Source organism: Ranitomeya imitator, chromosome 8, assembly GCF_032444005.1.
Source record: "Ranitomeya imitator isolate aRanImi1 chromosome 8, aRanImi1.pri, whole genome shotgun sequence".
In the NCBI taxonomy this organism is placed as follows: Eukaryota; Metazoa; Chordata; class Amphibia; order Anura; family Dendrobatidae; genus Ranitomeya; species Ranitomeya imitator.
This window is the reverse complement of record NC_091289.1, coordinates 76,279,196-76,297,503: the sequence shown is the minus strand read 5'-3', so window position 1 is coordinate 76,297,503 and position 18,308 is coordinate 76,279,196. Positions and strand designations below refer to the sequence as shown.

At 43.9% G+C, this 18,308-nt stretch overlaps 1 protein-coding gene across 1 annotated transcript in view; it reads left to right on the top strand.

Moving 5' to 3' along the window:
• The window catches only part of DDX47 (DEAD-box helicase 47), a 131,934-nt gene that overhangs the window by 11,150 nt on the left and 102,476 nt on the right, over positions 1-18,308 (top strand). Inside the window, exon 4 of the mRNA XM_069737098.1 lies at positions 1,455-1,526. Within this exon, the coding sequence (XP_069593199.1) occupies positions 1,455-1,526 (72 nt within the window). The remainder of the gene's footprint in view (positions 1-1,454; positions 1,527-18,308) is intronic.

Here is an 18,308-nt window from a genome sequence, read left to right as displayed (position 1 = left end):
GGAGCATATAACAGGTTGGGGGATCAGGATGGGGAGCATATAACAGGTTGGGGGATCAGGATGGGGGAGCATATAACAAGTTGGGGGACCAGGATGAGGGAGCGCATATACCAGGTTGGGGGACCAGGATGAGGGAGCGCATATACCAGGTTGGGGGACCAGGATGAGGTAGCGCATATACCAGGTTAGGGGACCAGGATGAGGGAGCGCATGTACCAGGTTAGGGGACCAGGATGAGGGAGCGCATGTACCAGGTTAGGGGACCAGGATGAGGGAGCGCATATACCAGGTTGGGGGACCAGGATGAGGGAGCGCATATCCCAGGTTGGGGGACTAGGATGAGGGAGCGGATATATCAGGTTAGGGGACCAGGATGAGGGAGCGCATGTACCAGGTTAGGGGACCAGGATGAGGGAGCGCATGTACCAGGTTAGGGGACCAGGATGAGGGAGCGTATATACCAGGTTTGGGGACCAGGATGAGGGAGCGCATATACCAGGTTGGGGGACCAGGATGAGGGAGCGCATATCCCAGGTTGGGGGACTAGGATGAGGGAGCGCATATACCAGGTTAGGGGACCAGGATGAGGGAGCGCATTTACCAGGTTGGGGGACCAGGGTGAGGGAGCGCATGTACCAGGTTAGGGGACCAGGATGAGGGAGCGCATATACCAGGTTAGGGGACCAGGATGAGGGAGCGCATTTACCAGGTTGGGGGACCAGGGTGAGGGAGCGCATGTACCAGGTTAGGGGACCAGGATGAGGGAGCGCATATACCAGTCTGGGGGACCAGGGTGAGGGAGTGCATACACCAGGTTGGGGGGACCAGGATGAGGGAGCGCATATACCAGGCTGGGGGACTAGGATGAGGGAGCGCATATACCAGGCTGGGGGACCAGGGTGAGGGAGTGCATACACCAGGTTGGGGGGACCAGAATGAGGGAGCACATTTACCAGGTTGGTACCTGGTCATTCATTGCTCTGAAAATACACAGCTGCTGTAACTGCCCTAACTGGCAGCTGGCTTCATTATATAGCCAGTGTCGGTCATGGCCAGGGGCACGGTTACAGTGGACACTCTGTATACTCAGAGCACCGCCCCGCCTCCATGGCTGAATACCGAATGCTGTTAGAGAGAATAAAGTTAATCTTTCCCTAGGTTTCCATTATCACAGAAGCTGCTTTTTTTGTTGTTTTGTTTTCTTTAATCCTCAGGACATACAGCATATGTCCTCCATTGGGGAAATTTGGTGTAAGAGGATAACGAAGACCTGATATTTCCTAGTAATGTTTTAATGTAATGTTCATGTAACCCTATAGTGATCTGGATTCAGCCATGGGTATTTTTTTGTAATCAGTCTGTATTATAGTCATGTAAAACAGTCCTAAATCATGCTTCCATTTGTTTAAAAGAAAACTACATGTCTAATGTGCTTATTTTTGTTCTGTATTTAGCTGTTATTGTCGGTGGAATTGATATGATGTCCCAAGCCCTGGCACTGGCAAAGAAACCTCATGTTGTCATTGGTATGAATACATTTTATTTACCAGATTTGCTATCCATTGTTTGTAATAGAATTCTGATGTAAGTACATAGCATTTGTGTCTAACAGATGTAAGGGATTGACACACTTAGCTGCTTCCTCAGGTAGATACAGGGATCCACGGTTCTGGTAGAACATCACCTGCTGGCTTATTGTGGATGGCGTAAACCTTGGCAGGGTTCAGGAAAATAAACAGCCTTGTTGGCATAACGGTAAAACAAACAAGACCACAGTCCTGCAGTTATCCCGCACAGTCCTCAGCTCCTCCGGGATCTATGTGGGAGTTCCATGCTCTCCCAAGACACAACAAACACTGACTCTCATGGTCATGTTGATAGTCACATGACCTTGACCTCACACAGGTCCTGTCAGGACTCTGCATGTGGAGATACGGTGGACCTCCACCTACTCGCTTTATGGTGGTCCACTTAAACCAGCCCATAACATAGGTTGTTATTAACCCTCTCAGCACTTAGTGTAGTGGAGGCAAAAACACTCTGGGCTCACATTACTGGCCACAGTATGCGCAGTGACACGTATCTCCCTTCACATACTGTCAGTGACTGTCACACAGAGATGAAAAGTATTTTTAATTTTTTTCTTAGTGTTGGCTATTCTGTACAGCTCCAAAACATACACATTACTATCAAAAACAACAAAAAAGAACCAAGAATAATAAAGACTTCGATAATAAAATAATAAGGACAAGTATAAAAAAATGCCTTTATTTAGATATATTTGGCAATGGCACTAACAATGTGCCTGTACTTGGAGATAAAAAAATATATGTACATGGAAAAATAAAGATATATATTACGGACGGACTACAAACAGTTAGAATCAAACTTTAAAATACAGCATACACTGTCTCATTACACAATATGGATATCCAAATATCTGCCAGAGTCTTTACCAAAACTAATATATAGGTATGTGCAACCATGTAAGAAAAGTGCATAGTGCCAAGTAGATTATAAACCTAAAAAAATAATAATAATCACATCTCTATGATAATGAACACTACAATCAAATTCAGAGAAAATATGGTACAAACATGTACACAATGTATATAGAAAAAATACCAGGTGTATATTAGTGTAAAAAATGTGTAAATGTCAAAAAATAACACTATGAAAGCAGGAGACAAAAATATATGAAAATAAAAGTGCATAAAAAAATATATATATGGGCACAATGTAGACTACAAAATAATGAAATCAACTATAATAATGTGATGTCATGGCCTAGAAAAGACTATGGCAAATATAAGTGCGCCATATGGTTCAGATATACCTAGGTACGTAAAGTGCGCAGTATAACTGAGTATGACTATAAAAGTGCACAGTATAACTGGATATGCATAAATGGATAGAAGTGCACAATATGGCAGACTACCTAAGTGCGCAATGTGACTAAATGTACATAAGTGCATAAAGGTGCACTGTATGGCTGGATATATCTGGGTGCATATAAGTGCACACTATGGCAGGATATGTCAAAATAGGTCTCAGAGGCAGTGTATCGGTCAATAAGACCGGTGTATCACGAGAGAGTAAACCCAGCAAACCAGGGGATATGCAAGAGACAAAATGAAAAAAATAAATAATGTTACCTATAAGAGTCCGTCCCTCCAAGATACAGAGCACCCCGACGCGCGTTTCGGATGCTAATCCTTCGTCCCCTGATATACACCTGGTATTTTTTCTATATATATTGTGTACATGTTTGCACCATATTTTCTCTGAATTTGATTGTAGTGTTCATTATCATGGAGATGTGATTATTATTTTTTTAGGTTTATAATCTACTTGGCACGAAGCACTTTTCTTACATGGTTGCACATACCTAAATATTAGTTTTGGTAAAGACTCTGGCGGATATTTGGATAGCCATATTGTGTAATGAGACAGTGTATGCTGTATTTTAAAGTTTGATTCTAACTGTTTATAGTCCGTCCGTAATATATATCTTTATTTTTCCATATACATATATTTTTTATCTCCAAGTACAGGCACATTGTTAGTGCCATTGCCAAATATATCTAAATAAAGGCATTTTTTTATACTTACTTGTCCTTATTATTTTATTATCAAAGTCTTTATTATTCTTGGTTCTTTTTTGTTGTTTTTTGCCATTTATCCCGAGTGGTTAGCCACTCTTTCCTTTGTGTATTGGCCATATTCCATTATTATATATTATTTCATTTATATATTTATTTATTATTTTTTGGTATTCGTGGATTGGTTCTGTACATTTTTTTCAACTATACACATTACTGTGCAAAGGTTTGACAGGTTTGGAAAAAATATTGCAAATTCGGAATGCTTTAAAAACAGAATAGTTTTATTCTTTTTCAACAACAAAAAGCAAAATTAATGAATAAAAGAGAAATCTAAAATCAAACCGGTATTTGGTGTGACCGACCACTCTTTGCTTTCAAAACAGCATCAACGCATCCATTCTTCTAGGTACACTTGCACACAGTGAATGAAGAAACTTTGCCAGGAGGTTGTCACAAAAATATTGGAAAACCACAGACCTTTTGTGGATGTATGCTTGTGTACCTCCTGCTGTCACTGCATGTAGTCAGATGTTGAGATTTGGTCTTTGTGGGGGCTATATAATTACTTCCAGGACTCTTAGTTCTTCTTTACTTAACCATCGCAAGGAAGCATTTGATTGGTTCCAAATTAATTTTGCAGCACAAATATGACCCCAATCATACAGGCATGCATACATAAAAACTATCTTCAAAGTAAATTACGTGAAGGAGCCCTAAAAGTGATGATATGGCTCCTACAGATCCCTGATGTAAACATCCAGTTTGTCTGAGATTGCATGAAGAGATGGAAGGATTTGCACAAGTTTACATCCACAAATCTGTGCTTAGTTCCCCAAGACTATTGGATCAGTCTCCCTGCCAACTTCCTTCAGAAACTGTGTATGAGTACCTATAGAATTGATGTTGTTTAGAAGGCAAACAAAGGGTGGTCACACCAAGCTTTGATGTGATTTAGATTTTTCTCACCCTTGCCCTTACCATGGTGAGAGGGGATCCTCTCTTCAAGGATCGGAAACTTACAGAATGAAAGGGCGGTAGCTCTCCCTCCCATTAGTTGGTTTTCTGTCCTTGACAAGGGAACCTTTCAGTGGGCATACCTGAATAAAAGATGTATGTCAGTGTTCCAAGGCTGGTATGGTTGACTCAGGCAGCCGGGTTGCCCCTGTCTTGGCTGGTGTCCTGAAGCGCTACCACTGAACTCAGATGGCCTTCATGGGTGAGCGTACGAGCGCAGTTGTGGCGCCATGTTTGGGGGCTTTCCGGAGACGTTACCAGAGGCGCTCTCTTATGACGCGTGCACCAGGGTCAGGTGACCGGAAGTAATCTCTGGGGATAAAGCCAGGTGGGACGCATGCTGTTGGCTGGTCCCGCTTTAAAAATGGTTAGACCAGCAAGAGCAGTATAACTTATAGCTCCATCGGTCCCTCCAGCTAGAATGGAGGGCCAAGAGTCACAGGAACCAGAGCAGCAGCAATAACGAAAGTTGCGGCAGCATGAAAGTCCCCACACAACTTCACGGGCTCGTGGACATGACAATGGTGGCAGTGGATGCTTGGACCGAAGAAGCAGCAGGTCCACTCAGCAGAGCAGAGGCTCCAGCAAGGTGGACAAATCTCTGCCCTCCAGAGGAGATCTATGCAGTTCCCTTGGTTGCTTCTGAGTGGTAAGTGGTCTTTGTGAAAGTTTTACTTTGTAATGGGGGTGCCCTTTTTTTTTTTTTTATTGGAGAAGAAAGTGTGTAGCAAATCCTACAGGGATTGTTTGCTCTGTGGGGAGGAGTTGCCTTTTACCTGGGAGAAAGGGCTCTTATCAGTTGTGTACTGAACAGATGTTATGTGAAGAAACTCCTGTCTTTGCCTCCGAATTAAGATCTATTATTGAAATGGAGGTTAAGAATTTCATTAAACTCCTGACCCAGGGGGAAGGAAGGATAAAAAGACAACTAGGGAGTGGTGCCCTGAGTCTGATGTTTCTGACGGTGTGGACGAAGAGTGTGAAGATAGAGGCATAGATTCATCCATTTCATCATCAGATGAGGACGTGGTAGGGAGTCAATGCATTCCTGTAGAGGAGACAGGTGATCTTGTTAAGGCTATCAGATCCACAATGGGAATAGTAGATCCAAAACCGGAAAAAATCTGTCCAGGATATAATGTTTGGCAGTTTAGAGTAAAGAATGTGCCGGTGCTTTCCCCTAAATGAGAAGCTTGTAACTGATGTAAAGAGGAAGTGGGAAAAAAAAACAGAAAAAAGTCTCTCTCTCCCATCTTTTAAAAGGAACTATCCTTTTGATGAATGAAGAGGAGAGACGGGAACCTCGGCACAGGAGTCCGGATTTGAAGAGGTGGCTGGAGGGTGCCAATCTTGCTGGTGAACACAATACTGAATAACAGGAAGGGGAAGATCTGATTTCAGCACTCCATCCAAAATGGGTGGCATTCCTCGCGGATGCATTGGCTTACTAGTTTTCTTAGGCAACTCGTAGCACCTTCTGGTTCAAATGTTTGCCAGGGGACCTTCAAATGAAATGTAAACTCTGATCGATTCCCTGTGAAGGTGAATTTTTATTTGGGTCTGTCTTGGATGATGTTAGGCAGGCGATAGTAAGAAAGCATTCCCCAACCTCTCCATCCCAACTTATAAGTAATCCTTTCAGTGCTCAAGTTTTAATCGGAGGAGACCCCATAGAGATTGGGACAAGATCGACGGCCCTACAATTCTTCCTTTCTGTTTGGAGCCTCCCTCTCCCTCTTTTCATGACAGTATAAAAAAAAAAAACAAACAAAAAAAAACCAGCGATGCGTTTCCCGTATTCCTTCCTGTTTGAGAGTAGATTTCCAGAAGCAACTGGATCCTCAGCCTAATAAAAACAGGCTTAAAACTGGAATGCCAAACAGTTCACAAACAAATTTCACCCTGACTCCCCTGTTGTCCTCACAGGAAGAGCAACTGGCCTTAGAGTCTGAAGTTCTGGAGGTCCCCTTTCAGGATTTTATTACCTTTTTTTTTTTTTTTTTGTAAGAAAGCCTAACGGGACTTTCAGGACTATCATCAACCTGGAGTGGTTGAACAAATTCCTAAGAATTCAGACCTTCAAACTGGAGTTAATAAAGACAGCTCTAAAAATTCTCTTCATAATTGTTGTATGGCAGTCTTACATTTGGATGATGCTTATCATGTTCCCATACACAAGGATCACCAAAAGTTCCTCAGGGTAGCCGTGTCCATAAAAGGGGTGGTCAGGCACTTTTGGTACAGAGCCATTCCATGCGGTCTAGCATTAGCTTCCCGGGTATTTACCAAACTGATCGCAGAAGTAATGGCACACCTGCAGGGAAAAGACATTGATTATTCCTTACCTAGATGACTTTTTGATTGTAGTCAACTCAGCTTAGCACTACAGTATTCACTTGAAAGGGGTCATGACTTCCTTAAAAGACTTAGGATTGCTCTTAAAACTAAAAAAAAGTCAAAGCTAGAGCCAAAAAAGATATAGGAGTTTCTTATTTGACTCCCAAGAAATGGGAGTGTCGTCTTCCTGGAGACAAAATAAAAAGGATCTTTAGTTAGATATCACAGGCAATGAGATTTCCCCTCCACGTCCCTCAGAAAAGCCATGTCTCTACTGGGTTCCTTGACCTTGTGCATCCGGGTGGTACTGTGGGCCCAGTTTCACACCATGGAACTACAATGGGACGTCCTGAGTAACGAGATTTCTTTGGGAGAGCATCTAGAAAGTGTAATTTCCCAATCTCCAGAGACTACACTTTCCCTCGGTTGGTGGCTAAAATTAAGAAGCTAGTCAGGGGGAGTACCTTGGGTAAACAGGATTAATTGTGTGGTGACTAGGGATGCAAGCCCTGGGGGGTGGGGGGAGCATCTAAAAATATTATAGTCCAAGGGGGTTTGTCAGGAGGCCAGATAGTAGTTTCATCTAACATGAAAGAGCTATTGGCAGATCAATAGAACAGGAAAGCTCTAATTCTCACTTTACTTTTTCGTACAATCAAGTAGTGGTGGCTTATCTAAATCATCAGGAGGGAACCTGGTCCAGGCGTTTAATGAAGTAGCAGGCTGCATTTTTAAGGTAGCGGAGGACCACCTCCTTACAGCGACAGCACTGCACATAAAAGAAAAAGAAAATTAGAGCAGATTTTCTGAGCCAACACCAATTAACGCTGTAGTATTTCTCCACTATCTGTGGACAGAAAGTACTCACTTGGCCGGTCGTTGAGACATACGCTGGGACACTCAGGGTTAAAACAAACGTTCATTCGGTTTATTAATACACAGCATAAACCGAATCTCAGGTACTTGGAACATACAGTACGCACCGTCCTCGCTGAGCCTAGGTGTGCCTAACACGGATTAATGTCTGTTAACTGTCCGTGACGACCACACAGGTTCCCAGATACCTCTTATCCTCAGAGGCGTTCTCTGTGGAGTTATACCACAGGCCTCCTCTCTCTTGCTCAGTCTAGCCATCACTGCCCATGCACAAAACACACGGACTCCATCTTGGGTGTCCAGACACACCCTCCTTGGGTGGGGAATATAGGTGACTGGATCCACCCATCTCTCCAAGTCACCTGGAAACCTTCCCAATGTATAGTAACCCTCAGCAGTAGATCTGCTGAGCAAAACAATCCCAGGCTTCCATCACTGGGCCACCCACCTCTGTGACACATACCTCCCATTAACCACATTGCCACCTACCATACCACAACACATTGAAAGTGGGTGTTGTGGTATGGCTAGTCTTCAACTAGATTGTCAGTATGAGGGACATAGATCTGTTTGCGAACAGACAAAATTTTTTTTGTTCTTTAGACCCCAGGGGGAGTCCTTGTGTTCCGGACGACTTTTTGATTCCTTGGGATCACAGTCAGGCTTATTCATTTCTCCCAGTGATTTTAATTCCAGCAGTCCTGTGGAATGTCAGATAGGACAGAGTGAGGGTTATACTAATTGCCCCATGCTGGGCATGGTTCTCCTGGTTAAGGATAGTGTTGGTCACTGACCCTTGGGTGCTTCTGGAGATACCAAACCTTTTCTCTGAGGCCGGTGCACCATACCCAGGTAGTCAATCAGCATTTGACACCTTGGAATTTCAGAGGGTGCTATTGAGGGATAAATTATTTTCCTAAATTCTACCCTATTTCAAAGCAGGAAGGCAGTTACCACTAAAGCTTATGTAAGAACTGGAGAAAGTTTCTTTGCATCTCAGGGTAAAAGGTGAAGGAAGGGATACTGATTACTGATATCTTAGAGTTCCTATAGAAGGGATTAGAACAAGGCCTTTCTAAAAGTACTCAAAGTCCAAGTTTCAGCGCTGGAAGCCCTTAACAATTATAACCTGACAAGTAACCACTGGGTCTCCCTGTTTATTAGGGCTTCCTTTAGAGCTAGGCCAATTTTAGGCAGAAATTGCCTCTCTGGTAATTGAATTTGGTTCTGACAGCTTTGACCAATTCTCCATTTGAACCCCTAGAATCATTCTCACTTGGGGTCCTCTCATTTAAACTTCCGATCATCCGCAGTGTGCCTCTTTGAAGCCGACACGCGTATACCCAGCTTTAGAGTATGCATGAAGTGAGGGAAAGAAGCTGCGCACATGCGCGATGTATGTATAGCGCTAGTGATGACGCTGGCCCTTGTAAGCTGTGTTATCACGCCACATGGCGTGATAACGTGCTAAGTGGGCCGACTAGTCTGGGGACACTTATGCCCCATTGACTAGTCAAAGGCCTCCTCTACATGTCATAAACAGACTTTTTCTAATGATAAATAAAATACTATTTTTAATGATCTGTTCATGTATGTAATATAGGGACTGTTAAACAAGGTATTTACATATGTAGACGCAACTGCTGGTGGTTCTGGGGGCACAGGGGACCTGTTATGTTCCCTTTCAACACCGCTTTATTAGTGGCTTTAATGTCGGCTCTCAGGGTTAGTGACATTCAGACCTTGTAGGCAGACAGACCCTGCCTTCACCTAGGTCCTGGAAGATGGGTCTTGTCGGGTTTTATAATGACTATCTGCATAAGACAGCTTCTTTTTTCATGGGTCTCAGGTGGTAGTCCTTATATCCTTTTGTACCAACCCAAAAAATTCTAAGCATTGAATGTAAAGAGATGTCTGGTTGAGTACCTGTAAGGCTGCCGTCACACTAGCAGTATTTGGTCAGTATTTTACATCAGTATTTCTCAGCCAAAACCAGGAGTGGGTGATAAATACAGAAGTTGTGCATATGTTTGTATTATACTTTTCCTCTAATTGATCCACTCCTGGTTTTGGCTTACAAATACTGATGTAAACTACTGACCAAATACTGCTAGTGTGACGGCAGCCTTAAGGTACCGTCACACTAAACGATATCGCTAGCGATCCGTGACGTTGCAGCGTCCTCGCTAGCGATATCGTCCAGTGTGACAGGCAGCAGCGATCAGGCCCCTGCTGTGATATCGCTGGTCGGGGAAGAAAGTCCAGAACTTTGTTTCGTCGCTGGATCTCCCGCTGACATCGCTGAATCGGCGTGTGTGACGCCGATTCAGCGATGTCTTCGCTGGTAACCCGGGCCGCGCTTAGTAACCCGATGTTTACCCTGGTTACCATCGTTAAAGTAAAAAAAACAACCACTACATACTTACCTACCGCTGTCTGTCCCCGGCGCTCAGCTTCTCTGCACTCCTCCTGCTCTGGCTGTGAGCGCCGGGCAGCCAGAAAGCAGAGCGGTGACGTCACCGCTCTGCTTTCCGGCCGCTGTGCTCACAGTCAGTGCAGGAGGAGTGCAGAGAAGCACAGCGCCGGGGACAGACAGCGGAAGGTAAGTATGTAGTGGTTGTTTTTTTTTACTTTTAGGATGGTAACCAGGGTAAACATCGGGTTACTAAGCGCGGCCCTGCGCTTAGTAACCTGATGTTTACCCTGGTTACCGGCATCGTTGGTCGCTGGAGAGCTGTCTGTGTGACAGCTCTCCAGCGACCAAACAGCGACGCTGCAGCGATCCGGATCGCTGTCGGTATCGCTGCAGCGTCGCTTAGTGTGACGGTACCTTTAGTCAAAATGGCTTGGAGAAAAGATATGTCTTTGTTTGTTTACGGGACCTAGAAAGGGGCTTAAGGCCTCAGAATGTACAATAGCTAGATTGATTAGGGAGGCAATTAGATTAGCCTATTCGGTGAATGGGAATGTTGTTCCAGAAGGGTTAAAAGATCACCCCACAAGAGCAGTGGCAACCTCCTGGTCGGAAAAGTCGGCGTTTCCTTCGAGCAAATTTGTAAGGCAGCAACATGGTCTTTTCCCTCAACTTTCTATAAGCTCTAGGTTGGATCTGGCCTCTTCCTCTAATCTCCCTTTTTGGGAGAAGGGTTCTGCAGACTATGGTCCCTCCCTGAATTCTTCTCTGTAATTTTCTCCGTGGTGCTGTCATGGTTGAGCAAGAAAGATGTATTACTTACCGGTAGTGGGATTTTTCAGTACCCATGAAAGCACCCTTATATTCCCTCCAATCATTTGTGGTTGATCACACTTTTTTGTGTTAAGTCACAGGGTGTTTAAGACATTATGGTGTTTGTATTGTTGTAATAACCATTGGAGGTGCTCTGAAATCCAACTGATGCAAGGGAGAAGTACCACCCTTTTATTTTGTAGGTTACCGGTAAGTAATTAAGTTTCTTTTGCTCATTCACTTTCCATTTTGGTAACAACAAACTATTGACACTTCTATTTTTTAAGTAATTCTCACTTTCCCAGAACTTTTGCACAGTGCTGTTTATATTTTGTATGAGAGTGGAATGAATATGAACTTTTTTTTTTACAATAAATACAATAGCGGTCATTAACCCCTTTACCACCTTGGGTTTTTTCGTGTTTGCGTTTTCATGTTTTGCTCCCCATCTTCCCAGAGCCGTAACTTTTTTTTTTTTCTGTCAATATGGCCATGTGAGGGTTTGTTTTTGGTTTTACCATATATGTACAGCAAAACAGGAAAAAAAAAATCAGTGTGGTGAAATTGCAAAACACAATTGTTTTTTTTTTTTTTTTTTTCAATGTTCACTAAATGCTATAAAATGGAATTTCAATATTTGCAAATGACACTAAACTCTGCAGGGTAATCATCCTGTAATATAAAATTGTCCTCCTCTGTATTGATTTATGTAAACTAGAAGCTTGGGCTGATAAATGGCAAATGAGCTTTAACCCCTTCATGACCCAGCCTATTTTGACCTTAAAGACCTTGCCGTTTTTTGCAATTCTGACCAGTGTCCCTTTATGAGGTAATAACTCAGGAACGCTTCAACGGATCCTAGCGGTTCTGAGATTGTTTTTTCGTGACATATTGGGCTTCATGTTAGTGGTAAATTTAGGTCAATAAATTCTGCGTCTATTTGTGATAAAAACGGAAATTTGGCGAAAATTTTGAAAATTTTGCAATTTTCACATTTTGAATTTTTATTCTGTTAAACCAGAGAGATATGTGACACAAAATAGTTAATAAATAACATTTCCCACATGTTTACTTTACATCAGCACAATTTTGGAAACAAAATTTTTTTTTGTTAGGAAGTTATAAGGGTTAAAATTTGACCAGCGATTTGTCATTTTTACAACGAAATTTACAAAACCATTTTTTTTAGGGACCACCTCACATTTGAAGTCAGTTTGAGGGGTCTATATGGCTGAAAATACCCAAAAGTGACACCATTCTAAAAACTGCACCCCTCAAGGTACTCAAAACCACATTCAAGAAGTTTATTAACCCTTCAGGTGCTTCACAGCAGCAGAAGCAACATGGAAGGAAAAAATGAACATTTAACCTTTGTCACAAAAATTATCTTTTAGCAACAATTTTTTTGATTCACAATGGTAAAAGGAGAAACTGAACCACGAAAGTTGTTGTGCAATTTGTCCTGAGTACGCTGATACCTGATATGTGCGGGTAAACCACATGTTTGGGCGCACGGCAGGGCTTGGAAGGGAAGGAGCGCCATTTGACTTTTTGAATCAAAAATTGGCTCCACTCTTTAGCGGACACCATGTCACATTTGGAGAGCCCCCGTGTGCCTAAAAATTGGAGCTCCCCCACAAGTGGAACTTATCTAGATGCATAGTGAGCACTTTGAACCCCCAGGTGCTTCACAAATTGATCCGTAACAATGAAAAAGTACTTTTTTTTCACAAAAAAATTCTTTTAGCCTCAATTTTTTCATTTTCACATGGGAAACAGGATAAAATGGATCCTAAAATTTGTTGGGCAATTTCTCCTGAGTACAACAATACCTCACATGGGGGGGTAAACCACTGTTTGGGCACATGGTAAGGCTCGGAAGGGAAGGAGCGCCATTTGACTTTTTGAATGAAAAATTATTTCCATCGTCAGCGGACACCATGTCGCGTTTGGAGAGCTCCTGTGTGCCTAAACATTGGTGCTCCCCCACAAGTGACCCCATTTTGGAAACTAGACCCCCCAAGGAACTTATTTAGATGCCTAGTGAGCACTTTAAACCCTCAGGTGCTTCACAAATTGATCTGTAAAAATGAAAAAGTACTTTTTTTTCACAAAAAAATTCTTTTCGCCTTAATTTTTTCATTTTCACATGGGCAGTAGGATAAAATGGATCATAAAATTTGTTGGGCAATTTCTCCCGAGTACGCCGATACCTCATATGTGGGGGTAAACCACTGTTTGGGCACACGGCAGGGCTCGGAAGGGAAGGCGCGCCATTTGACTTTTTGAATGGAAAATTAGCTCCAATTGTTAGCGGACACCATGTCGCGTTTGGAGAGCCCCTGTGTGCCTATGCATTGGAGCTCCCCCACAAGTGACCCCATTTTGGAAACTAGACCCCCCAAGGAACTTATCTAGATGCATATTGAGCAGTTTAAACCCCCAGGTGCTTCACAGAAGTTTATAACGCAGAGCCATGAAAATAAAAAATAATTTTTCTTTCCTCAAAAATGATTTTTTAGCCTGGAATTTCCTATTTTGCCAAGGATAATAGGAGAAATTGGACCCCAAATATTGTTGTCCAGTTTGTCCTGAGTACGCTGATACCCCGTATGTGGGGGTAAACCACTGTTTGGGCGCACAGCAGGGCTCGGAAGGGATGGTACGCCATTTGGCTTTTTAAATGGAAAATTAGCTCCAATCATTAGCGGACACCATGTCACGTTTGGAGAGCCCCTGTGTGCCTAAACATTGGAGATCCCCCAGAAATGACCCCATTTTGGAAACTAGACCCCCAAAGGAACTAATCTAGATGTGTGGTGAGGACTTTGAACCCCCAAGTGCTTCACAGAAGTTTATAACGCAGAGCCATGAAAAAAAAAATATATATTTTCTCAAAAATGATATTTTAGCCTGCAATTTTTTATTTTACAAAGGGTAACAGGAGAAATTTGACCCCAATATTTGTTGTCCAGTTTCTCCTGAGTACGGTGATACCCCATATGTGGGGGTAAACTACTGTTTGGGCACATGCCGGGGCTCGGAATTGAAGTAGTAACGTTTTGAAATGCAGACTTTGATGGAATGCTCTGCGGGCGTCACGTTGCGTTTGCAGAGCCCCTGATGTGCCTAAACAGTAGAAACCCCCCACAAGTGACCCCATTTTGGAAACTAGACCCCGAAAGGAACTTATCTAGATGTGTGGTGAGCACTTTGAACCCCCAAGTGCTTCATAGAAGTTTATAATGCAGAGCCGTGAAAATAATAAATACGTTTTCTTTCCTCAAAAATAATTATTTAGCCCAGAATTTTTTATTTTCCCAAGGGTTACAGGAGAAATTGGACCCCAAAAGTTGTTGTCCAGTTTCTCCTGAGTACGCTGATACCCCATGTGTGGGGGTAAACCACTGTTTGGGCACACGTCGGGGCTCAGAAGGGAAGTAGTGACTTTTGAAATGCAGACTTTGATGGAATGGTCTGCGGGCGTCACATTGCGTTTGCAGAGCCCCTGGTGTGCCTAAACAGTAGAAACCCCCCACAAGTGACCCCATTTTAGAAACTAGACCCCCCCAAGGAACTTATCTAGATATGTGGTGAGCACTTTGAACCCCCAAGTGCTTCACAGATGTTTACAACGCAGAGCCGTGAAAATAAAAAATCATTTTTCTTTCCTCAAAAATGATGTTTTAGCAAGCATTTCTTTATTTTCACAAGGGTAACAGGAGAAATTGGACCCCAGTAATTGTTGCGCAGTTTGTCCTGAGTACGCTGGTACCCCATATGTGGGGGTAAACCACTGTTTGGGTGCACGTCGGGGCTCGGAAGTGAGGGAGCACCATTTGACTTTTTGAATACAAGATTGGCTGGAATTAATGGTGGCGCCATGTTGCGTTTGGAGACCCCCTGATGTGCCTAAACAGTGGAAACCCCTCAATTCTAACTCCAACACACCCCTAACCCTTATCCCAACTGTAGCCGTAACCCTAATCACAACCCTAACCCCAACACACCCGTAACCCCAACACACCCCTAACCCTAACCACAACCCTAATTCCAACCCAACCCTAGCCCTAAGGCTATGTGCCAACGTTGCGGATTCGTATGAGATTTTTCAGCACCATTTTTGAAAAATCCGCGGGTAAAAGGCACTGCGTTTTACCTGCGGATTTCCAGTGTTTTTTGTCCAGATTTCACCTGCGGATTCCTATTGAGGAACAGGTGTAAAACGCTGCGGAATCCGCACAAAGAATTGACATGCTGCGGAAAATACAACGCAGCGTTCCCGCGCGGTATTTTCCGCACCATGGGCACAGCGGATTTGGCTTTCCATATGTTTACATGGTACTGTAAACCTGATGGAACACTGCTGCGGATCCGCAGCGGCCAATCCGCACCGTGTGCACATAGCCTAATTCTAAAGGTATGTGCACACGCTGCGGAAAACGCTGCGGATCCGCAGCAGTTTCCCATGAGTTTACAGTTCAATGCAAACCTATGGGAAACAAAAATCGCTGTACACATGCTGCGGAAAAACTGCACGGAAAGGCAGCGGTTTACATTCCGCAGCATGTCATTTCTTTCTGCGGATTCCGCAGCGGTTTTACAACTGCTCAAATAGAAAATCGCTGTTGTAAAACCGCATTGAAATGCGCAGAAAAAACATGGTAAATCCGCCATAAATCCGTAGCGGTTTAGCACTGCGGATTTATCAAATCCGCAGCGGAAAAATCCGCAGAGGAACAGAATACGTGTGCACATACCGAAACCCTAACCCTACCCCTAACCCTACCCCTAACCCTAACCCTACCCCTAACCCTAACCCTACCCCTAACCCTACCCCTAACCCTAACCCTAGTTCTTACCCCAACCTTAGTGGAAAAAAAAAATAAAAATATTTTTTTTATTGTCCCTACCTATGGGGGTGACAAAGGGGGGGGGGGGGGGTCATTTACTTTTTTTTTTTTATTTTGATCACTGAGATAGGTTATATCTCAGTGATCAAAATTCACTCTGGAACGAATCTGCCGGCCGGCAGATTCAGCGGGCGCACTGCACATGCGCCCGCCTTTTTGGAAGATGGCGGCGCCCAGGAAAGAAGACGGACGGTCCCCGGGAGGCCAGGTAAGTATAAGGGGGGAGATCAGGGCCCCGGGGGGGGGGGGGGGGGGGGGGTGGGGGGTGGACCGGAACACGGGGGGTTGGATTGGAGCACGGAGTGGGGGATCGCTGTGCGGGGGGGGGGGGGGTTTTGGGATCGGAGTGCGGGGGGGTTTGATTGGAGCACGGGGGGTGTGATTGGAGCACGGGGGGAGCGGAGCACAGGACCGAGGGGAGCAGACCGCAGATCGGGGGGCTGGGGGGGCGATCGGAGGAGTGGAGTGGGTGCACATTAGTGTGTCCAGCCATGGCCGATGATATTGCAGCATCGGCCATGGCTGGATTGTAATATTTCACCATTTTTTTTAGGTGAAATATTACAAATCGCTCTGATTGGCAGTTTCACTTTCAACAGCCAATCAGAGCGATCGTAGCCACGAGGGGGTGAAGCCACCCCCCCTGGGCTAAACTACCACTCCCCCTGTCCCTGCAGATCGGGTGAAATGGGAGTTAACCCATTTCACCCGGCCTGCAGGGACGCGATCTTTCCATGACACATATGCTGCGTCATGGGTCGGAATGGCACCGACTTTCATGACGCAGCGTATGCGTCAAAGGTCGGGAAGGGGTTAATGGGGATAAATGTAAGGTCATGCACTTAGGTAGAAGTAATAAGATGTATAACTATGCGCTTAATTCTAAAACGATGGGCAAAACCGTCAATGAAAAAGTCTTGGGTGTATGGGTGGATGACAAACTCATATTCAGTGGCCAGTGTCAGGCAGATGCTACAAAAGCAAATAAAATAATGGGATGCATTAAAAGAGGCATAGATGCTCATGAGGAGAACATAATTTTACCTCTATACAAGTCACTAGTTCGACCACACTTAGAATACTGTGCACAGTTCTGGTCTCCGGTGTATAAGAAAGACATAGCTGAACTAGAGCGGGTGCAGAGAAGAGCGACCAAGGTTATTAGAGGACTGGGGGGTCTGCAATACCAAGATAGGTTATTACACTTGGGGCTATTTAGTTTGGAAAAACGAAGACTAAGGGGGGATCTTATTTTAATGTATAAATATGTGAGGGGACAGTACAAAGACCTTTCTGATGATCTTTTTAATCATAGACCTGAGACGGGGACAAGGGGGCATCCTCTATGTCTGGAGGAAAGAAGGTTTAAGCATAATAACAGACGCGGATTCTTTACTGTAAGAGCAGTGAGACTATGGAACTCTCTGCCGTATGATGTTGTAATGAGTGATTCATTACTTAAATTTAAGAGGGGATTGGATATCTTTCTTGAAAAGTATAATGTTACAGGGTATATACACTAGATTCCTTGTTAGGGTGTTGATCCAGGGAACTAGTCTGATTGCCGTATGTGGAGTCGGGAAGGATTTTTTTTTTCTCCAATGTGGAGCTTACCCTTTGCCACATGGTTTTTTTTTTTTGCCTTCCTCTGGATCAACATGTTAGGGCATGTTAGGTTAGGCTGTGGGTTGAACTAGATGGACTTAGTCTTCCTTCAACCTTAATTACTATGTAAAACTGACCTGCTATTATGACTCTCCATGTCATTTATGAGTTTGTAGACACCAAACATGTCTAGATTCTTTTTAAGTGGTGTAAAAAAAAAAAAAAAAAAAAGGCGCCATTTTCCGAGATCCGTAATGTCTGTCCCAATTTTTTGTGATCTTGGGCTGGGTGAGGGCTAATTATCCACACACCGAGCTGACGTTTGTATTAATACCATTTTGATGAAGATACAATATTTTGTGCCTGTGGGGCAGTACGGCCTGAAGTCATGGGGACTCCGCTTCGCAGGGTGGGTGTGGTGGAGCCCCCGTAATTCTGGCATTTTGATATTTTTGTCTCTTTATGCAGTTTGCTGATCGGATTAATCTTGATAAATCGGGTGTTTCTGAATGCGGCGATAGCGAATATGTGTATTTTTTTATTTTGAATGGGGTGTGATTTGAACTTTTTATATTTTTTGACATGTGACACAGGCGCCGATGGGCGGATCTAGTGACTCGCTTCTGGCACGATCATGTTAAATGCAGCTGTCAGAGATTGGATTGCGATTCCACCTGCAGCTGTTAGGGGCACATGTCAGCTGATTAAATTAGCTGACATGTGCCAGAAAAG